Below are 21,536 nucleotides of genomic sequence, written 5' to 3'. Positions count from 1 at the left end.
TTGCCTATCTCACTCCGTTGGATGGGCTCTCGCAGCGCGTCTGGCAATGTTGGCGCGCTTTCAGTCCTGGTGCTCAGCGGCGCCAAAGGTGAAAGCAGCTCCAGGCTTCACTGCGACCGACAGAACTGACCCAAGGACGCGCTCCAATTCACCACCCACTACGTCCCTAGCCCGCAATGCAATCCTCATGTGACAAGTCGTCGCAACACACCATCACTTTACTCATTCACCCTTCCCGCTTTTTTCTTGACCTATTTCACCCATCCAGGCCCAAGTCCAGTTCGTTGACCATGGCTAACCCTGCGATCACAGTTGACTCCGGTCCCATCTCCACAATCCACCTCGCTGCCCACCTGAAATTTGCCTTGCTGCCATCTCCTCGCGAGCCAGAGGCAGTGATTCGGGTCTGTGCCTGATTGTCACAATTCATAATACCGGCATTGGCTGCTCTTGAGTGCACTTTGCACAGTCAATTTCTTCGAGATGGCGAATCAACCCGCTACCTCTACTACCGGCAATACCACGAACAAGCGCAAACGTGGGTTGGCTGACGGAGATGTCGGACGTGATGCCAAGATGCCCAATACAAACGGCGAGCATGATGCTACCACCTTTGGTCTCCTCTTGCAAAGTGATGGAATGCTGGCGGATGATAACGCTCGAACTGCCCAAGCGGCCCTTGCGGCTCCAGGCATGAACCCTTCGACTTATCCTGAACCCAATCCAAATGATGGCGGTGCAGGTCTTCCATTCACCTTTGACGACGGCAGCCCTAACGCTCATGGCATGAGCACTGCTCAAGCTCTTGTCGATGCTCGAGGTGGTACCAACAACAATACGGCCAAGCCTGCGGTGGGAAGTGCAGAGTGGCATCAACTGCGAAAGGACAATCATAAAGAAGGTATGACAAGCTCCCAGGTTCCCCTCATTGTCCAGAGTCACGTCACTAACTTTGATGCTTTTCAGTTGAACGCCGTCGTCGCGAGGTTATCAACGAAGGCATCGAGAACATTGCCAAGATCGTGCCGGGCACTGAGAAGAACAAGGGGGCCATCCTCCAACGCACCTATGAGTACATTCAAGAACTCCTCAACGAGAAGAACAAATGGGACAACGAGCGTGCCACCTTTGACATCGCCATCAAAGAACTTACCAGTCGGCTTGATCGGATGAAGGAGTCTGCGAGAACTGCGTGGGCTGAGACTACCAAGTGGCAGTCCCGATGTCGCGAGGCTGGCTTGCCGTTTGATGACTATGATGATGGCGGGCTGCCCGGGATCGACGACGAGGACCTCACCGCAACCATCGGATCATGATTCCTTCCCTTTTCTTCCGACGCGCTGCTTCCGGCATTGGTAAGGTGACTCGGCTCGACTGAAATACGGCTATTGGTGTGGTGCCATGGTGTTTTGGGCGTCAAGTGGAAATGATCTTGAAATGTTATGAGTGACATGGGCGGGTGGGTTGGTCGGCCACACGTCGAGCACAGTGCACAGTGGCATTAGATGGACAGCGATAAGCAATAATATCAGCCCTGTGCTCAATCGACAGTGCTTTGCATACTGGAGTGTATTGTGAGTGTATCTAGAGGTGAAGGAACAAATTCAACTGGATGAGAATGCTCCGTCCCCACAGGACGTACCGTACATACATGCCTAGATACTAGGTAGCTATGTATGCATGTAGATGACTTCTCCCGGGGGGCTTTAGATTCTCACCCTAGTGACCCTGCATATTGAGATCCAACGACATATATAATAAGCTTTGAAGATTGCTCCTTATCCCTTACCCTCGTCTGTCCGCTATATTTCCCTCCTGACTCCTCCTCCGAAGATATATATATATATATATTACCATGGCGTATATATGTCCATGCCTGTCTTATCCCTCCCTCTCTCTCTCTCTCTCACACACACGCACATTCCCCCCTAAGTTATTAACAGGGGGCAGAGAGCGTGTGTTGGATATATTGGATACCTGATATTGGATACATTAGATATATTGCAGGTGTACTGGATATGCTCGAGCTCATTTTATATATCCCTACCTAGGTATTCTCCCGGCCACATCTCCTTCCACCCTGCATTGCTTGTCCCTGTCTGCTACCTAGGGTATGTATGCTACGCTAGATGCTTGTCCCTCTCCCCTTCCCTTCCTTCGTTGCAAAATGCCAAAAAGAAAAGAAAACATGGACGGCAAATATGACCGACCACCTGCACATGCATCTGGGTATCGTATGAAAATCCTCCATCTCCATTCTTCAGTCTTCACATTCATCACCAACCATCGTCTGCATTGTTTTTTGTCGTCGTTCGTCATTGTCATCGTGATACATCACCGCGATATCATCGCTACCAATACCGGCACCGGCACCGGCACTGGGACTGTGCATGTTCATTGTTTGACGCCCAACTTCCGGTATCCTCATATCCCCTCATCCTCTTGTACAAGTGACAGTACCTAGTATGTTGCTATTATCGCTCACATCACTCACTCACTTGCTGTGTTACAATCAAGAAGAGCTCAACGAACCAAAAATGGAGAAGAAAGAAAAAACAAATCTTGCTCAATGCTGAAATCCTCCATTCGCTCCTGCTACTCGTCATCATCATACCTGCGACTCCGCCGCCGTCTATGCCGATCTGGATCTCCACCACTCTCCCGTCTCTTCCGGTGCCGTCTCTCCCTGTCGCGGTCGCGCTCCCTACTGTCGTCTTCACTATCCGGCGAGTCATCCACATTCAAGGACCTCCCACTGCGTCTCCCACCACCCGGCGGCGGAGGAGGGCCTCCAACGAAAGACCCTCGCGGCGGTGGGCCCTGTGGTGGCATCCCATACGGGCTCATTCCTGGTGGACCTCCGGGCGGGCCCGGTCCACCGTTCGGCACACCGTTTTGTCCGTGTCTTCGAGATCTCCTCTTCCCGCCCGGTCCAGCAGTTGGCGGCCGTAGTTGCATGATATAGTCATTCACCCGGGGACTCTGCCTCAGGAGCACCAGTTCCGTCTCGGACAGTTTCTCTTCAGGAATCCTCTCCTGGCCCCCTTTCTCTCCTCTCCGCCTTGAGGAGCTGTGGTTGTTCCACATCACCAACAATCCATCTTGACTGCCACCATGGCCTGGCCCGACGTATTCCACGTCAAACGTCCAATCTCGTAGAGAAGGGGGATCGTAGTTGCCGCGGTCTTGGACCCCAGGACCCTGAAGCCCCAGTCTCGCACGCACGGAAGCGTGGATGAATTCGTTTGTGCCCCGTAATCTCTTGTTGGTGGTCCGTCCCGTCGCAGGGTCTGATCGAAAGTAATTTCCAGGAGTCCTCGTCTTGGCTCCTGCCAACGCGTAGATTCCCTTGACGGTTTCGTATATCTCGCCAAAACTCCACCATCTCGTCTTCTGTCTCGTCTGCTTGTAATAGGCGCGATTTTCCTCCCACAGTCCCATCAGGCAGTTCGGCCGAAAGTCGAGGAACGGCTCGAGTTTCGAGATCATCCATGCCAAGGTGATGTCCGCGATCTGCTGGTCGTCGTACCCGCCACCGATGTTGCTGTGCGCTCCCGGGAACCAGCATTGGACGAGATTCGTTCTGTGGTTGTCCCGCTTCTCCCACAGTGCCGGAGTGAACGGGGCTCTCCGTTCATCCAGCGCCAAAGCCTGGAATGCATTCTCGACGCACGGGTGCAACGTCGTGTCGTAGAATTCGTAGGCGTGCATGCCCCGCGGCTGCAGTCTCAAACTCTCAAGCCAAGGCACCCGAGGGATACCGAGAGCACCGACTGTGTCCCAGCAGCAAATCGCCTTGATCGGGACGTTCAACGTCGTCAATCCGCGCCTAGCCAATTCCTGCACATAACGATCATCAAACCTCCCTTTGTTGGGAAACGGAATGTCCTGAAACTGCGAGACGTAACGGTCGTCGGCGCGGTGTTCCCAGTCTTCAAAAATCTCGTTAAAGTAAGGCAGTCCGTTCCGCGTGAGGAGCCCCAATGCGCCGACCATGCCGCCCACGGATCGCGCCGTGAATGCGCCACGAGAAAACCCCATGAGGAATATCTCATCGCCAGGACGCCAGTTGACAGCCAGGTATGTATACGACATGCGCATGTTTTCCTTCAATCCCAACCCCGTGGCACCCCCAACGGCACGCGCCGCGGGGCCTCCCATGGTTCCGACTCCAGCCTGATAATTCACGATCTGAGGGATTCCGTCGCGCGATGTGTCCTTGATTGCCCAACCTATGCGCGAGACGTTCGATGGGGGCTGCTTATGCCCGTTTACAAGGCCGTTGTCGGCGTCGAGCCAAGTTCCGTCGCAGGTCACGATCAGGCGCTTCTTAGGGCCGTGGATCGGTCGTTCAAGCGTGCCAGGCATGGGGCCCATTGTTGAAGCCAGAGGAGGTGGCTCGAGACGTGATTGTGGGCGACTCAGGTTTGTGGGCGCAACAGAGTGAGGAGGAGGAGCAAAGACAGCCGAGCCATGCGCACTGGCTGGATAGCCTGGAGGTGGTGGCGGCGCAAGGCCAGATGCGACCGAAGAGCGAGCAGCAGGCGGCCGCGACATGGTCAAACTGACGAGGATGAGCTATGTCTCTCAGGAGATTATGCCGTAGAAAGGTCAAGAAGACATGGTGCACGAATGTTGCTTTGGGCGCTTGTTGTTTGTTTGGCGTCAAGTGTTGCAAGGTCGCCTGCGTCTAGATGTGCGTTCTTGTAACGAGACTTCCATCGGCTCGAGAGGGAAACGCGAGGGAGGAGGCTCGGGATGGATGTTTAGATGGCGACACAATACGTACACAAATGAAGGTGAGCTGGCGTAAGGGAGGCAGGGGACTGTAGATGGATGTTATGGTGAGTTTCATTGCTACCGAAACAAGACATAACATTGGGATGAGGGCATGGATGAGAGTTTGCTATGTGCAGGTGGTGGGCTGACTGCTGGGAGCCTGTTCCCCTCCCGATAGGCGCCGGCGGGACAAACTACTCGTACCACCTAATTAGGCTCTCATTAGGCTCTAACCACGCTTCATCTAGGCTTCACTAACCCCGTGCAGCCACCAAGTTAGGCAGCTCCCTCCGTAAACCATGCTTAATCAAGCCCTTGCCGCCCCCCAGCCTCCTCCGTCACCCACTGTTCATGCAATCCGGGAATGCAGAATGCAGATGGCTGGTTTTCACTAAGATGCCCGCCTAAACCCTAACTAACGTCATCCCAATAACTGTGGCCTTGTGAGCCCCATATCCCATACTGATGAGCCACAAGGCTGGGGATCCTGCGAACCACTCTCCCAGCTCTTTGCCATCTCCCCGTCCCAATTGATCACCTTCATGGCGAGTAGGTGATGAAGAGCCCAATTGCACACTGGTTCCAGTCTTGAAACCACGTCAAACTGCTGTCAGTGCTGCTCATGGTGATGCTGATCCTGCCCGGCACGCAAATGGTGCTGCCAATGGCATATGCATGTCCTGGCTCCATGTTGAGGGTCTTTGGGAGCCCGTGCGGGTTGGATTGAAGAGGTTGATTATTGTAAGTGGTATTGCCCTCCACTGCTCCTCCACCAAGCACCGACAGAGAGAAAACGAAGGACCCATTGACGCCGGCGGGTTGAAACGAAGCTGTACTACTCAATTCGGTCTGATTCGGAAAGAGGAATTCCATGTTGCAGGTCTGGCCCTTGCGAGAAACGGGAATGTCAAAGTTGAAGATCATTTCAATGTCCCCAGCCGTGATGTACGGGGTGTCAGTGTTGGGGAACGCAGTGTTAGGAGCCTTGGTTGAGATTGGTATCATCAGATGCGGAAATTCGAAGCCAGGAAAGGGTGGTAAGTAGCCGGGGCACGGGCCTGGTTGGGTGATGTCCCCATTCCCGTCGCTGCCTGTGGGTGTGTATAGCTGAGCACCGACGTTGCCGAGGAGGACCTTGAGAAAAAGGAAGAGAAGGTACATGATGGCGGCGTGGTGATGGAAACAGCCTCAGCCAGATTTGAACAAGTCGACAGTGCTGCGTGCGCCGGCAAGGAGGCAAGTTGAAGATGTAGAAAGGACAATCTGGCAAAGAGCATGCTGGAGAGAAATAGATTTGGCCCAATGCATGGCTCCTGGTCACAGGGAAGGAGCATCTGGTGCCTGCGAAGCGGCAGTGGTATCTACCTAGTACTTCTCTCCCAGAAGAAATAGAAGGCGCCATAGAAGAGCAAGGCCTCCCCAAGCTGCGAGCGGACACTCTAAACAGTTGCAAGTCATCACGTCTAGACAAGGCCCTCTATGCTCTTCCCGTTCCATGCCAATAAATTCACACAAATGCCACCTTTTGATGGACCCGCCTGGGTCATGTTCACTCATTTCTGGGGAAATCTCCCAGATTGTGCAAAGAAATATCCATGCGATCCCGTACAGTCGGGCTTTCCTCCTCATGACCCAATGACACCGTTGAACCACGATGGGAGTCTGTAACATCGGTCTGAATCGACTGCCGGTGTGCATTGCCATTGGCTGCAGGCACCACCTTGCCATTCTCCGTAACCACAGCTCCATTTGTGGCCAACTGGATTTGCTGTTCGCCGGCGACTCCTTGGGCTACCGCCCGTCTGGCTTCGTCCACGACTTTCAGCTTTCGAGTTTGCCCTCTGATTCTCTCCAAGTGCTCAAAGTAGTCGTCGTCGACGGGTGTGATGTATGTCCCACAGAATACACCGACCTCGAAGTTGCTTGGGGCGTCGCGCGCTTTTGCTTCTCGAGCTGCATCGACGCATGCTGCTTTCAAATCGTCAAGAGTTTGGTAAATCACACTGTCAGCCCCAATATGTTTTGCAATCTCATCAGGCCCGTGATAGTTGTGTGCCACTAGTTCAAACGGTGAAGCCAGGTCGATACCGTAGATGTGTGCGTGGGTGATTGGCGGGGCGCAGCTCGCGAAGTGGACCTTCTTTGCGCCTGCTTCTCGAGCCATAGTTACTATCTCCCGGCTGGTAGTGCCTCGAACAATACTGTCGTCCACTAAAAGAACGTTGCGATCCTTGAATTCCATGGCCATTGCGTTCAGCTTCCGCCTCACCCCCTTTTGTCGGGCTTTCTGCTCCGGCATGATGAAGGTGCGGAAGACGTAGCGGTTCTTTACAAAGCCTTGGCAGTATTCCTTGTCCAGGGCTTTGGCCACCACGGATGCTGAAGTGACAGACGTCTCGGGAATAGGTATAACCACATCAATGTCTTCTAGGTCTTGAGGGCTGAGCACCCTTTTGACGTGTGCTGCAAGTCGCAGACCCATATGTTGCCGGCTCCTATGGACGCTGATTCCGTCCATCACTGAATCGGGGCGGGCAAAGTAGACATACTCAAAGATGTCAGGGGCATATTCTTTTCGTTTCTGAACTTGTCGAAAATGGGGTTCGTGCCCCTTCTGGATAATCACAGCCTCGCCGGGCAGAATGTCCCGTATGACATCAAAGCCAAGTTGGACCAAAGCAACTGATTCTGAAGCCATCATGTAATCTTTGCCAGGACCATCGGCTGATTCCCTGGAGCCCAGGACGAGAGGGCGGATGCCAAATGAATCTCGAAACCCAATGAGCCCGTAACCTGCAATCATCGCTGTGCAAGCCCAGCCACCCTTACACCTCTCGTACATTCTGCTGAGGGCGGCAAACACATCATCCTCATTGACACGAGCTTTCCCAGTTTCGTTCAGTTCGTCGGCAAAGACATTGAGCATGAGCTCGCTGTCGCTGTCGGTGTTGATATGTCTGTGAGCCGCCAGGTCCAGGTGCTGCTTCAGTTCGGGGGCATTGATCAGGTTGCCGTTATGCGCCAGACAGATCCCATAGGGACTATTCACATAGAACGGTTGGGCCTCGGCATTCGCACTGCTCCCTGCCGTGGGGTATCTCAAATGGCCCAAGCCCATGAAACCAGGAAGATCAACTACTCTTGCACCATCGTGGAAAACTTTTGCCGCCATGCCATTGCCCTTGCACTGGTATATCCGTCCGCCGGTCGCACACGTCGCGATTCCACAGGCATCCTGGCCACGATGTTGCAGGAGGTAGAGGGCTTCGTGGAGGTCGACGGCGGCCGCAGTAGACGACGTGTTGGCGAGGATTAACGCGAGAATACCGCACATTTTGACCAAGGGTCTGTACAAATCTGGAAGTAAGGTCAGCCGAAACAGGTCCTCGAATACAGTGCTTGCGGAGTAAAGCGCCAATTTCAGCCACCATCAGACCCGAGGGTTTTCAGCAAAACTGGTTATGAAGTCTAACATCTAATAAAATATACAAAGTGGGATCATCCTGCAGTCGGGGCGGAAGGAAAGGGACTTCGGACATACCTAGATGAACATGGTAACCAGCACACAGGCGGGATTAGGAGGGTTGAGGAAAGATAGCACACGAGTCAGGATTTTTACGATCGGGAAGAATCGAGGGCTAGTAGTTGGAGTAGAAGTAGTGGGAAGTTCGTCGCGCCGGACCGAGCAATAGCGGCTCTGAGGGTGAAATGGACTCAGTGGGAGCAAGGTATTCCAACTTGGATTCGGGTCTGCCCAGTCGAACTGAGCGGAGAGAAGTCGACATGGTGAGTTCTTTTGAAAAGGAAAAAGACCTGGTTCATGCCGGCAACGGACATATAATTTTTTTTTCTTTGGCTGCAGGTGGTCAGCGGGGACTTTGGGTTAGCGAGGGGATGCATGCATCGAGGCATCTCGGCATGCTCTCACGTGACTCTGTATCGGGCGCTCATGTGCGACGTTCTCTGTGCGACCCGGAGCAGGCCGCCTTTATTGCTGCGGAGTATTGTTTTACCGGTAGGCGCTGCTGCTTTTGGAGGTTATCCTAGTATCCCTCGAACCTCTTCAAGAGACAACGGAATCGGCGACAGAATAGACACCTTCACTACCCAAGTACAGCGCCCGAAGGACACGTAGTGAGGATCTCAATAGATCTTCTCATAGTCTCGTACAGAGGAGCTCTTTCTCTAAACCTCATGTCTTGCCACCCTTCTTTTATATACAATAGTACTATGGTAAGTAGCTACCTGGTAGAGTCTTGATAGTCTTCGTCCTGCTGAAGGTAATGGTGCCATTACCAACGAGTCCGAATCTGGTTCCCATAGTTTGGTGTCTTAGTGGTGACCAAATTTCGGAGTCCCAAGTATTTTCATTTCGTAGAGTTTTACAACCCTGCGTTCTGGGGTGGTTGTTGGACGTACAGACGTTGAAGCAATTTGAGCCGGAGTCGCGTGCTTCAGGCGGATGAAAAGCCGGGCTCATAACTCCACGATTGGTGTTCGCTTTCGCTGCTTATCGACATCAAGCCTCGGCATCAATGCTTAGCGGGCGAGCTACCTCGTTTATGTTATGGCACCAAGTGCAGACCGTCCAAACTCCAATATCCACCGTTAACAAGAACCGAGAGGCGTTCTCGACTCGTGCGCAGGCGATTTATCGAGCCTAGAACCTCTCCCTCCATCCTAGCGAGTCGATGGCGTCAAGGTTGGGTACCTCGCCTCGCTTTGCAGTTGGCGGGCGTCGCTTGCCGTCAGCCCACAAAACGCACGCCATGTCTCTGGTTTGCGCAAGCCACGTTTTCTCTTGCCTAAACTGTACCCCAAGATTGGGTGGTCCAGTCGACAAAACCGTTCGACTCGCTTTATCCGGGTGCAAACGCGCGATGGGGTGGAGTACAGCACACCACAAGAAAGATACCTCAGTCGCATTTTCCTTCAATGAGAAGATGGCTACTCTGCATTTGGAGCCTCCAGCTCTCAGTCTAGAGACCCGTATATGGATGTTGCGGCATCTTTTGGAAAGTCTAGGCGCATGGCGGAAGAGTTTTTCTTGACAAAGGTAGGTCTGCGTCCTTCGTGGCCAGGATTTCTACTACACCCCTCCAGCAGTCTGTCGTACCTTCTCTCACACCATGAGTGCTTCCTATACAACGATAAAGGGTCCTCAAACGACCACAGAAGATGTTCCCGCGGAGGAAGACGTTGTCCGGATTAATCATGAGCATGCTGAGAGGATGGACGGCGCGTTTCTCTCCATCGTTTTCAGTGCCGCCATTCCTTGCGGGCTTATTATAGTGGTCACTGCTATCCTGCTGGGCGTCATCTATGTCAACAAGGTCGATACCTACACAGGCTGGTCCGAGTTGCATGTTGGCCAGAATGGCACGAATACTTCAACTGGAGTGTGGGCCGCCATCAACAGCTGGAAGAAACACGGGGGAAATGCGGCATTGTTCGTCAACTTCAATCCTTCTTCTCTGACAGCCGTCGCCTCTTTAACTGGCAAAATTATCCCATACCTCTCGAGTTCAATCATGGCACTGGTTGCATTTTTCGTTGCCCGTCGCATCATCCTCGTCTCCAAGGACAGTCAGGGTCACGAACTCCCCACTCCACGTCAGATGTCGCTCCTCATTCAGCTGCTAGGAGGCAACAGCTATGGCCCGTTGAAAGATACTGTTCACTATCACATCAAGCACAAGAAGAGATGGATCTCGCCTATCCCACACGCATTTTCTGCCCTGGCTGCTGTCACGGCCCTAGGGTAAGTGAGCCCTGGCGTCATCCCGGATCTGTCGAGAAAGAGAGCTGAATAGAAACACAGAATAATCATTCCCGTTGCAGACACATGGTTCAGCACGACCGTAACTCCAGTCCATGTCGCTAAGGTGGAGAAAGTCACCGACACCCCCCGTTCTCCTTTCGGGCGAGACTTCAGTGATCCTGAAGATGCTTGTGGAGAGGACAATTGGTGGTACCCGGATGATGGGAACAATGGCTGGAAATTACCATGCAATATGATTGGTCTTTACTATAACAAGGACGTAAACCACACGACCGTATGGGATTATTCGATCTCCAACGCCAACCAAGCGGCCCTGACCATTGCCAACCTGTCCGACACGAATACTGTGAACGACTGGTACAATAGCACCAGCGATCCGGTCCACCATTATAAATATCTGGCCCACACGGGCTTAGGTTTCGCCACAGACTTTCGAGCCAAGACGGTTGCAGTGAAGACACAGTGTGCTCCGATGACAGAGCAGTGCTTCCAAGCCTGCTTCTCTGACAACCCTGATGAAGAAGACAATTGCAGGTATCTTAATAACTCCTATGCATTTCAATGCAGCCCAGGATTCACTGGAGAATTGACCTCGAATGGAGCGTCTTGGGCGACTTCACTTCGTAAAAACTCATCGGTCGGATCGACGGGGTTTGGATTTGCGCTTGACGCGAGCCTCAGCCAAATGATTGGACACGATCCGTCCAAGGTCGAGTTCGCCGCCTTCACCAATCCTCTGTATTTCGGAACCTGGTCGCTGGGGTGGCAGAACATGCCTGATGACGATTATGATGATGCTGGCGGTGGCAATCCCAAGAACAAGGACCCTTGGGATCTCGACCGCAACATATTTTGGGACGCAAATTATTACTACGCCTGGATGCTGAATTGCAGTACGGAAATATCCTACGCATACTACGAGTGGATCAACGGCACGACACACAGCTTCACCCCGTGGCCCGCCCCGCAGGAGATTGGTGGTATGGTCTCATATCCCTTCGTCTCGGGCTTACCACTTGGCGAGCTCTGCGCCCAGTCTGCCGCTAGTCATATGAAAGAAGCCAATAACTCGACGCAACTGGCCAACCTGTTCGCCGACTACTTCTCTACCTGCGCCCTGGGCATAATGGCTGGGAACATCAACCCTACGGAGACCATCTTGGAACAGACGCGGAACAACAACTACGGCGCCACGCGGGTGCCGATTGTTCCCCTTTTCGTCCTCCTGGGCTTCAAATTCCTCTACTGCCTCGCTGTGCTCTGCCTGGCGATTGCGGCGTACCACTATACCAACCCTGCCGAGGCGCAGTCCGTCAAGGAGCGACTTACCATCAAGGGCCTGGCGGCAACCTACTTCTGCGACACGCCTTCACACCAACAAGTTGCGGTCCAGAACGTCGAGCAGCTCTTTCGATCCCCCGAAGCGACCAATGCTGCGGGCGATGCCGAAGCCGCCGTCCCGGCAGAGCAAAAGGTCGGGATCGTCCAGACGGAGATGGGCGGGTGGCAGTTCGTCAAGATGACTGCGAGCAAAGTCTACGACGCTGTTGGCCCCATAGTCGAGAAGCAGCTCATGTCGGATGCCAATGCCGGCAACTTTGGCACCGACGGCAAGGATGTTGCGAACTGGGTATCGCTAGTCCAGAAGTAATTCACCAACGTTATGCCCGGCACCGATTCGAACGAAAAAAACCGTTGGCATGCATTTTGTTTGAGCGTCTTCTGACGAAATGAACGGGAGCGGTGCTCATTTTTTATTGCACCAAAGAAGCATCGTATGCATACCAAAGACTGCGTTATCTAACCTATGGAGTTGAGTGCGCTCATCGATAGACAAGATGGATAAGGGATCTGTGAGCTGATGATCTACCACGGATTGACTTCCGGTTCACACCACCTTCAGTGAGACTAGAAATAGTCCCACTTGAAAACGAGAAAGGAATCGTTTTATCTCTTGGGAGATATCCAAAGCGATAGGACCGCCTTAAACCGAAGGCGGATTTCCCGGCGATAGCTTTACAGAGAAAGTGAATCGCTTCGACATGCAGGTTCCCTAGCAGTGTTGCCAACTAGTCTGGCCTGACCCCAGAGTGAGGATTAGGATTAGGACTAGTGAGACAGACTAGTTGGCATCACTGGGCTGCGCTCATGGCTCAGGCCCCAGAACTCCAACAGGTTGCCAAAGACTTCCTTGAGAGTTTCAGGAAGCTCGTCGCGCTCGAAAATACCAACCAGGCTAGCAAGCCATACCGTAACTTCCCTAGATAACAATGCGTCATACCTCTGGTGGAGGTGGTGCTAAGGCGTCCGCTGTTGTCTTGAGTCCGGTTCCATCGATGTGGACAGCGACGCTTCAACTTACAACGACATGACCGCCAGCCCTTGTGTGAGAGTATATCACCCTAGACCTCTCTCTTTCCATGCAGCGGCTGATGATGAGGACGTCGCGGGTCCTGAGACGACCTACCCATCCATGATGTAGATAGCTTCTCCAGGGGGCCAGCATTTGTCCGCGGAATTCATAGTTTTGATGAGCGCGCACAGTATCCAAGGGGTCGCGGCTGTTCGCTCATTGACATTCCCATTGGGGTGTCAGGCCTGAACTCTGGGCGGTTATCTCTCCAACGTAGGAGACCTCTCCTTACCTAGAAGACGGAGGCTTCTGGCCCTATTCACGCAGTAGCCTCCCAGTAGTCTTAGGGCTGGTAGATTCTCACCGGCCACCACGGGCTTGAAAAAACACTAGCCACATTCGAACAACGTCACCCTTGACACGTACAAAGAAGTACGCAAGCAAGCAAACCGGAAATGCCAGGTTTGAGAGTATGTTGTTTGGGAGCTGGCTTGACCTAGATTCCTACATGCCGCGAATTCCGCGGTTTCCCTTCTGCCGCGCTTAGTTCTACAGCAACCAGCAATCTCCCAGTGGGAAACAAAGACTGCGACTGGAGTACCAGGCAGGTAGTCTCTGACAAAGGGGAAAGTCTGGGGACAAACCCGCGTGCCAGAGTGTCTAGAACCCAATCCGGGGTCGGGAGTACAGCGATCGTCTGGAAAACTTGGATCTCAGATTGAAGAGATAAGATAACTTTTTGAAACCTGTACAAAGAGCAAGAGTCGCAGTAGTAATGCGTAGTATTGAGACTTCTGGAAAGGTGTCTGGAGTATTACGTTTCTCCTGTTTGCACGAGTTTGGAAAAAGGGCAAACAAAGGCACAATAATATTCTGTCCTCAGTCCCTTCAAGCTTGGTGGTTTATGTGCAAGCACCACCTTCGTGCTTGCAAATGCTTTGAGCCTGTCTCTACACATACAATGGACCACCTGTAGCGCAGTGTCCCTGCCGCACTGTTACGGTGTTGGCATTGTGTAGCGCTCTCAATATCCTCCCGAGCAAGAAGGTTCATATGGGTAGAAGCAAGATGCCCCTTTCCGGGGCGAGCCTCGCACGTGACCACAACGTCCAAACTCAAAGGTACACAACGTCAGTGTAGGAATGCTTCTCAGTCATGACTATTTCGAGTAGGCAGCAGCAAGCTGAGTGCTATCAACGGGCTGCCTAGAAGAATGTCTCGGCTGTCCGTTGTCTCTGTCTACCACGTGCGGCTTCCCACAATGCTGCCCCTGCTTTCACATGTGCAAACATCGCATTGTTTTGCCTGAGACCATGAACCAGAAGGCGCCTTTTTGTTTGATGTAGGTCGGTAGCTTCAACGACACAGATTGGCTTTATCAGGCCCTACCTGTCTTGGATCTCGACAATGAAGAGAGATGAGACATCGCATATACATCGCGCCCGCGCCCGCGCCCATGCCCGCGCCACGTCGAGACCTACGGCTTGGGCAACGATGGCTTCTCCTCTTGCGCCGACATATATGTTTCTTGAGTCTCGGCGTCGCCTCATGCCAACTCTCAAAGCAACCTTCTGTGCACGGATTCAATCGCTTCACCGATTCCTTAAACGTCTTTTTCTGCGATCTCTCTCTCACTCACAAACAAACCTTCCCATCCACTTCTTTCATCTTCATCGACACTGGTTGTCCCCTCTCTCTCTCTTCTCAAGTGTCTCTTCTCGTCCTCTTGCCTTCTTCTTCAGCTCTTTCATCGAGACTGGTTCTCTTGCAAGACTCTCTTTCCGATACCTTGCCTTCTTGTACAGTTCTTTCATCGAACCTAATTCTCTTTGAAAGACTCTCTTTCCAATCCCTTACCTTTTTATCCAATTCTTTATCTCCATCCTTCTTCTCCTCAAGATTCAGACTCTCGTTGGCCCTCTCATTCAGAGACACAGAGATTCTGGAACTCGTCCTCTTCGTCTTCTCGTCTCTTCATTCTCTCAGGTTATCCGTTCTTTGACTCTCTCAGAGACACCTCAAGTCATCCAGGTCCCAATCCGACTCTTCTTCGTCCAGCCATCTCACCTTTCTAGTCTTTCTCGTCCTGGTCACCGATCACCCTTCTTCTGCTAAGATGTATCGCACTGCTGGTGTGGCAGCTCATCGAACACGTACCCTATGGACCGGGGCGTGGGCGCGCCAATCTGCATTCACTCGGTTACGTTTAGACTTCTTGGACCACCTCTCAGAAATCAACAATAGCGATCATGAAGACGTTATTGTCTTGGACGACGAGGAGAACGACAATGACAGCGACGAGGAGCTCGTCGTCACAGGGAGCCGACATGTCTCGCAAGACCAGACCCGAAAAGTGGTCGACATCGACCAGGTCCAGCGAGTCGCGAGGGGACCGCTGAGGCTGCTTCCCGGGTACGATGTCCAACTGGCGGATCAATCGTTTCTTCGAATAGTGGAACACCTCCCTGACACCGGAAGGGGTGTTCGTATTAGAGGGCCCCGACTCCTGTTTCAGAACCAGCCGGAGTTGTTGATGCCAGAGAGGAAGCACGAGCTAGTCCAGCTCGTGAAGATCAATAACAAGATGGAGGAGGAGTACACCACTGACACAGTAAATGTGGATCAAGTTGTGAGGAATTGTACCGTTGTCTTCACAAATCGAGAGTACAACGACCTCCACTACCGGAAACATATCGGAACAATCACTGACGATGAAGATGACGCCCCCATCTACTTTTGCCGATGGATGAGTGCTGACAGCAATGTCGGCATTGAAGGAAGAGACCCGTCAGGGCCACCGCTCGCTGGCAGAGACGAACGTATTCGCGCCCACCAGGCGGACAATGGCGCCCTCGTCACACCAGAAGGACCAGTCGAGTTCTCAATCCCTGATTCAGAGCTGCGCAGGCAATGGCGGGGCGAACCCCGATCGCCGGATAAGGACTATTCCTTCGGTGACACCTTCTGCGGTGCTGGGGGCACGACCGCAGGCGCATTTCAAGCAGGCCTGAGGCTCAAGTTCGGCGTCGACTTCGATGAGCAAGCCATCCGTACTTATAAATACAACTTTGGCATAAGCGGGACGAAGGCCATGCGATGCGACATCTCGGATTTCATCAAGGCGGCCTCCATGTCACCGGGGCGCTACCTGGTCGATTTTTTGCATATGAGTCCTCCTTGTCAGCCATTCTGCGGTGCGAACCGCAACCCGAACCTGCAAATGAATGAACAGAATATCCACTCCTTCGGCAAAGTGCCTGCCATTTTAGAGATCTGCAAGCCACGTATTGTCACCTTGGAGGAGGCCAAGAGCCTGTTGGATATTGACAAGAGAGCGCATTTCCGTGATCTCATCTGCTGGTTCATCCGGAAGGGATACAGTGTGCAGTGGAAAGCCGTCGATCTGTCCAGGTATGGCGTGCCTCAGACCAGGAACAGACTTATCATCATTGCAGCAGGGTAAGGCAGAAGCACCCTCCCCTTACTCTCATCTTCATTCACTGACCAAAGGTTCCCCTATAGGCCAGGCGAGCAACTTCCTCCCTTTGTCCAACCGACCCACGGAACAGGACCAGGTCTGCTACCCCCGCCATCAATCAACAGAGCGATCAACTCCATTCCGGTCGACGCACCACATCAAGAAGACATCCCGCGGATGCGTAAACTAGATCGGGCCTATTCAGGGGAAGGGCTGTGCAGAACCATCATGACGTCGGTAAAGCAACACCATTACCATCCTTGCGGCACTCGAAGATTCAGTATCCGCGAATACGCGAGTCTGCAAACTTTTGCACACGATTTCGTCTTTTCAGGAACCCTGCTTGAGAAGCTGCGGCAGATTGGCAATGCGGTTCCACCGTTGTTTGCTGAAACCTTGTTTAAACACCTGAAGGCAGCCTTGACGGCGGCGGACGAGGCCGAGGATGGACGAGAGCGTTAGGTAACAGCATGGAGGGAACTGGAGATCTTGCATAGCACGGCTTGTTTTTGCGCGGAGGGTACAACTCGGCAGATCCGGAAAGAGGCGGTTCTTTGCTCGTCCGCATGTGAAGGGGCGTGGTCGAATACCGGGGGCCTTTGATTCACAGGCATGTACACAGATGAAGCCTGCGGAGGATTTTTCGTGAATTCAATGGCAAAACCCAATCGTCGACAAACTCTTGTGACCATTGTTGCCAACAGGGGTGGTTCGCATTGAGCTGAAATCAAGGCCCTCCGCTCGTGTACCTAGACAGACAGTGCTGGCTCGCTACTTGGCAAGCAAGGCAATGAGGCTCCTGCCCTGCCCTGCCCAGACAGACAGGGATCTTTCCTCCCGAGATGCGTACAAGGGTTCATCACAGCCAGACAGGTTTTGCGCAGAGATTGTCAATGCTGAATGGGAACCTGCTCACACCATGTGGACATAAGGCCGGATCATTTTCTGTTTCGCAGACATCCTCCTCCAGACCAATTTCAAGCAGTCAATGCGGCGTCCAGGACATTTTTCCACTGGTGCCATCTCTGTTTGGCGAATTCAGCCACCTCCGCAATCTGATTGACCCCGATCTCAGAGCCGCCACTCTTTTCAATTCTCAAAACCAACGCTGAATCAGCGCCGTCGCTGCAGTCCACCGTGATACATCCCACCTCCGCGCAAGACTCTTCCTCAAAGGCGTCCAAGTCCACAAGAATCCAGTACCGATCCCCTACGTCATTCTGCATGGTTAACAGTCTTTTCTCTGGTACAAATACCCCCCAGCTGCTGGGCACTGGCATTCCTCTTAGCCGCAGTTTGCGTGCCTCTTTCACATCCATTGAGCAGATGACCTTTTCCAGGTCAGCATCCCACCAGGCCTTCGGTATTAGGCAGTTTCGCAGTGCAGCATGTAGCGCAAACCAGGCTGCGTCAAATATGGATCCACCATGGCTGATGCACATCATATCTACATAAAGCGTCCAGTACGCCTTCAATTGAGGTTCCGCATCTATTCCTAGCTCTAGGTCTTGGGACTCAGCAGGCGGAGTATAGATGATTTCGAGGTCAGAGGTTCTGACGAGCTGGGAGGTATGGAGCAAGGACAGCAGGCGCTGGGATATTGACTGCGCTTCGACAGAAGGGGCCGTGTTGGCAGGATGTTTCGGTGAGCAACCCGTGGCCAACTCGATATTTGGGACCACAAGGTTGTACAGCTGAATCGCCGAGTAGTCTCCTTCATCTTCCTGGTCGTCCACCTCATTCTTCAGCCTCGATGGCGTTGCGCGGTCTCTGCCCGACGACTTGGTGACTCGAAAACTGGGAATCTCGCTCGTAGGAAGTATTTCGGCGCGGACACCACACACTATTGTCGTCGCTCCAATCTTCACCAAGGAAGACCCATTGCAATGCGTCAACGAGCCCACGTTGAGCTGGATAGGCCGTGGTTCTGAGGGGGTGCGGTTTGAAGGGCGTCGAGGTGGGCTCTGCTTCAAGTGGGCGTGGAGAAGGGCATTGGGAGAAATGAGTGGCATGGCAGAAGCAGGAACTGAGGCATTCAGCGCGGCTATGGAATCCAAAGACGGCATTTCTGCCAGAGAAGGACCAGGCTACATAGTGTATTGTGTATGGTACCTAGAGTTGCAGCTCTGGGCTTTGTAAATTTCGCAAGTATTCTGCCGGTACATATCTGGAGGCGGTGAGGAGCTCTTGGCACTACGATTGGCTTGGTAAACCAGCAAAGGCACTGCATTAACCAGAAATGGTATAGATCCATATCAACGGCAGCAGTTTACGAGTTACGCTTTCACTCAGTATGAAGGTCAATATGTAGTTCCCGATATACACGCTGGGTGCAGACCACGGCGACCAAGCTCGGCTCCTCTTAAGCACCGAGAAACCCCAAATGGCAGTTGCTGCTCGTGCTCGGTCAATCGAAAAAGCCCATGGAAGCAATTCCTTCCGAGATTCTCGCCTGTCGGAAAGGAGTCGATGCCTATTGGTCACACGATCCCGCCCTCGGAAGGATTCCCATGTAGAACCGATTACGGCGTTGAAGGGCGGAGGAGCGAAGAACGAGAGCGGGGAAGAGCAGGACTACACACACCAGACTGAGTGCGGAAGTTAAGCCATCTCGATGCCGCCGATAGGCTCAATAGAAGAGAAGGTATTTTGCAGACGACAAGCGGTTTGAAGGGGAATAGGAGTGCCGTGCTCAAGTACCGCAGCTCACATTAACAGTGCATCTCAAGAGTCGGTTTGTTGTCGGGTCGGGAGTCGTCTTTGCTTTCTACACGGAAGATCTGGGGAGGAGGCGCTGGAGATATAAATCCATCGGGTTGAATGGGGTTTCTCGACGGAGGCCTGATCATTCTTATTCTCGGAGATCAGAGACGTCCTCTCACTACAAGCCCCATCACAGTCAGTTCCATTCCTGGAAGAGTCGCCGTCAACTTGTCATTTTTGCCTTCCCCGACTCGTCCTTCTACATCTCCATAACTTCCGTTCCCTCTACCATCAGCAACTCCAGAATGGCCGACGCCGACCTTTTCGACGTCCTGATCGTCGGCTCCGGCAGCGCCGGGCTGACCGCGGCGCTGTGGCTGATAATCTACAACACGACACACCCACGACAACAGATCACATTCAAGATCCTCGAGCGGCGCGGCGGCCCCATGGCCATCGGGCAGGCGGACGGGGTCCAATGTCGCACAGTCGAGATTTTTGAAACTCTCGACCTGTCCGAGGACCTGCTTCGCGAGGCGTACCACGTTCTCGAAGTCGCCTTCTGGAGCCCCGACGGGCAAGGCGGGATCCGTCGAAGCAATCGCGCCGCCGACACAGCCAAGGGTCTGAGCCACATGCCGCATCTCATCCTGAACCAGGCGCGGGTAAACGGCCTGCTGCTGGAGAAGATGAAGAAGCTGGGCGCTGGGAGGGGCGAGGAAGTGAGTTACGGCTGGACGGTGAAGAGCGTCAGTCTAGACGAAGAGTTGGCCGAGATGCATGCAGCCAGTTATCCTTGTACGGTTGTTGCGGTGCGGGACGAGGATGGGAAGGAAGAGATTTTCCGGTCCAAATATGTCTTGGTAAGTATTGAGATGGACATCCTGTGGTTGAGGATATAGCTTGTTACTAAGGTTTGGTTGAACACAGGGATGTGATGGAGCTCACAGTGTCGTGCGCAAATCGCTGGGCTACAAGATGGTTGGGGACAGCACCGACGCCGTCTGGGGAGTGATGGACATCTATCCACAAACCAACTTCCCCGACATCCGCCGTAAAGTCACCGTCCACTCCGACTCGGGTTCCCTCTTGGTCATCCCTCGAGAAGGCGGCTCGCTAACCCGTTTCTACATCGAATTCCCCACGGGCACAAACGTCAGGGAAATCAAACTCGAAGACCTGCACAAGAAAGCACAGCAAATCTTCCACCCGTACAAGATGGACTTCGCGGACACTTACTGGTGGTCGTGTTACTCGATCGGCCAACGGCTCGCGGATCACTTCACCAAGTCTAACCGGGTATTTTTGACTGGCGACGCATTTCATACCCATTCGCCAAAGGCCGGACAGGGGATGAATGTCTCCCTGCAAGACGGCTTCAACATCGGCTGGAAACTCGGTCACGTCTTGACGGGACAGGCGACTCCAGACCTGTTGCAAACGTACAGCATTGAGCGCGGCAAGACGGCCGCCGACCTGATCGACTTTGACCGGTACTTTATGAAGCTGTTCGCGAGCAACAAGGCCAACAACGAGAAGAAGATCACCCCCGAGGAATTTCGCGAGGGTTTCATCAAGTCCGGGCGGTACACCGCGGGCTTGACTTCGAAATATGAGGATTCTGCCGTGACCTCCAGCGCGGGCAGTACGCAGGAGCTGGCAAGGGAGATTGTGGTCGGCATGAGATTCCCCGGGGCGCAGGTCGTGCGGTTCTGTGATGTCAAAGCCGTGCAGCTCGCCGGGGCCTTGAAGGCAGATGGTCGGTGGCGCGTCATCTTTTTCGTGGGCAGGATTGAAGACCCAAAGATGCTCCCGAGATTGAATCAGGTTTGTCTTGTCTTGTTCTCAATGCTGCTGCTGCCAATGCTGCCAAACAAGGAACTGACCAAAGACGTGTCCAGATCGCAGAATACATGCAATCTCCCGGCGGTCCCGTGCGGAAGTACACCCCCGTGTCGGCGGACATCGACAGTTTCATCGAGCCCATCGTGGTCGCCACTGGCGCCCGCGTACAGCTCGAGCAGGAGCAGATCCCGGACTATTTCTGGCCCGTCACCGGGAAGTGGAAGATGAGAGGTAAGGAGGAATACACATTGAACGACCGACGTCGACTATTTTGCTGACTTTTTTCTTTTTGCGACTGCCGAAGATCTCCACAAAGTCTTCGTTGACGATGAGCATTACAACTCAGGCAATGGCCATGCTTATGAGAAGTACGGCATTGATCCGGACAAAGGAGCCACTGTCATTGTGCGCCCTGACCAATGTACGTTTACACACGAGACTCGTGGCGCCTGCGCTTGAAGCCTGCCTAGGTACTGACCCCTGCTCTCCACAGATGTCTCCAAAGTGATCCCCATCGACGATACCCTAGGGATCGGCCAATTCTTCGACGGGTTTTGCGTCTCCAAGAAAGAGCAGAATGGCCATCTGTAGAATCC

At 53.2% G+C, this 21,536-nt stretch overlaps 8 protein-coding genes across 8 annotated transcripts; 4 read left to right on the top strand and 4 right to left on the bottom strand.

The window, feature by feature from the left end:
* Positions 1 to 483: 483 nt before the first annotated feature.
* Positions 484 to 1,316, top strand: Z520_07498 (uncharacterized protein; the record flags this gene model as incomplete). Its single annotated transcript, XM_016777995.1, has 2 exons — positions 484 to 901; positions 967 to 1,316. The coding sequence occupies 2 exons, from the start codon at positions 484 to 486 to the stop codon at positions 1,314 to 1,316; spliced, it is 768 nt and encodes a 255-aa protein (XP_016630901.1).
* Positions 1,317 to 2,595: 1,279 nt separating this feature from the next.
* On the bottom strand, positions 2,596 to 4,557 carry Z520_07497 (uncharacterized protein; the record flags this gene model as incomplete). The annotated part of the gene is made up of 1 exon (XM_016777994.1): positions 2,596 to 4,557. One exon carries the CDS (start codon positions 4,555 to 4,557, stop codon positions 2,596 to 2,598), a length of 1,962 nt encoding a protein of 653 aa, XP_016630900.1.
* Positions 4,558 to 5,319: 762 nt separating this feature from the next.
* On the bottom strand, positions 5,320 to 5,940 carry Z520_07496 (uncharacterized protein; the record flags this gene model as incomplete). The annotated part of the gene is made up of 1 exon (XM_016777993.1): positions 5,320 to 5,940. One exon carries the CDS (start codon positions 5,938 to 5,940, stop codon positions 5,320 to 5,322), a length of 621 nt encoding a protein of 206 aa, XP_016630899.1.
* Positions 5,941 to 6,328: 388 nt separating this feature from the next.
* Positions 6,329 to 8,113, bottom strand: Z520_07495 (uncharacterized protein; the record flags this gene model as incomplete). The annotated part of the gene is made up of 1 exon (XM_016777992.1): positions 6,329 to 8,113. One exon carries the CDS (start codon positions 8,111 to 8,113, stop codon positions 6,329 to 6,331), a length of 1,785 nt encoding a protein of 594 aa, XP_016630898.1.
* A 1,795-nt stretch (positions 8,114 to 9,908) lies between these two features.
* On the top strand, positions 9,909 to 12,212 carry Z520_07494 (uncharacterized protein; the record flags this gene model as incomplete). The annotated part of the gene is made up of 2 exons (XM_016777991.1): positions 9,909 to 10,540; positions 10,601 to 12,212. The coding sequence occupies 2 exons, from the start codon at positions 9,909 to 9,911 to the stop codon at positions 12,210 to 12,212; spliced, it is 2,244 nt and encodes a 747-aa protein (XP_016630897.1).
* Positions 12,213 to 15,030: 2,818 nt separating this feature from the next.
* Positions 15,031 to 16,854, top strand: Z520_07493 (uncharacterized protein; the record flags this gene model as incomplete). Its single annotated transcript, XM_016777990.1, has 2 exons — positions 15,031 to 16,373; positions 16,437 to 16,854. 2 exons carry the CDS (start codon positions 15,031 to 15,033, stop codon positions 16,852 to 16,854), a joined length of 1,761 nt encoding a protein of 586 aa, XP_016630896.1.
* Positions 16,855 to 17,369: 515 nt separating this feature from the next.
* Z520_07492 (uncharacterized protein) lies at positions 17,370 to 18,458 on the bottom strand (the record flags this gene model as incomplete). The annotated part of the gene is made up of 1 exon (XM_016777989.1): positions 17,370 to 18,458. The coding sequence occupies one exon, from the start codon at positions 18,456 to 18,458 to the stop codon at positions 17,370 to 17,372; it is 1,089 nt and encodes a 362-aa protein (XP_016630895.1).
* Positions 18,459 to 19,400: 942 nt separating this feature from the next.
* Z520_07491 (uncharacterized protein) lies at positions 19,401 to 21,531 on the top strand (the record flags this gene model as incomplete). Its single annotated transcript, XM_016777988.1, has 5 exons — positions 19,401 to 19,958; positions 20,026 to 20,922; positions 20,997 to 21,171; positions 21,245 to 21,361; positions 21,434 to 21,531. The coding sequence occupies 5 exons, from the start codon at positions 19,401 to 19,403 to the stop codon at positions 21,529 to 21,531; spliced, it is 1,845 nt and encodes a 614-aa protein (XP_016630894.1).
* Between the last annotated feature and the right edge of the window lie 5 nt (positions 21,532 to 21,536).

The sequence above is a fragment of the Fonsecaea multimorphosa genome, assembly GCF_000836435.1.
Source record: "Fonsecaea multimorphosa CBS 102226 unplaced genomic scaffold supercont1.15, whole genome shotgun sequence".
In the NCBI taxonomy this organism is placed as follows: Eukaryota; Fungi; Ascomycota; class Eurotiomycetes; order Chaetothyriales; family Herpotrichiellaceae; genus Fonsecaea; species Fonsecaea multimorphosa.
The sequence above is the reverse complement of the archived record's forward strand: the minus strand, read 5'-3'. Positions and strand labels throughout refer to the sequence as shown.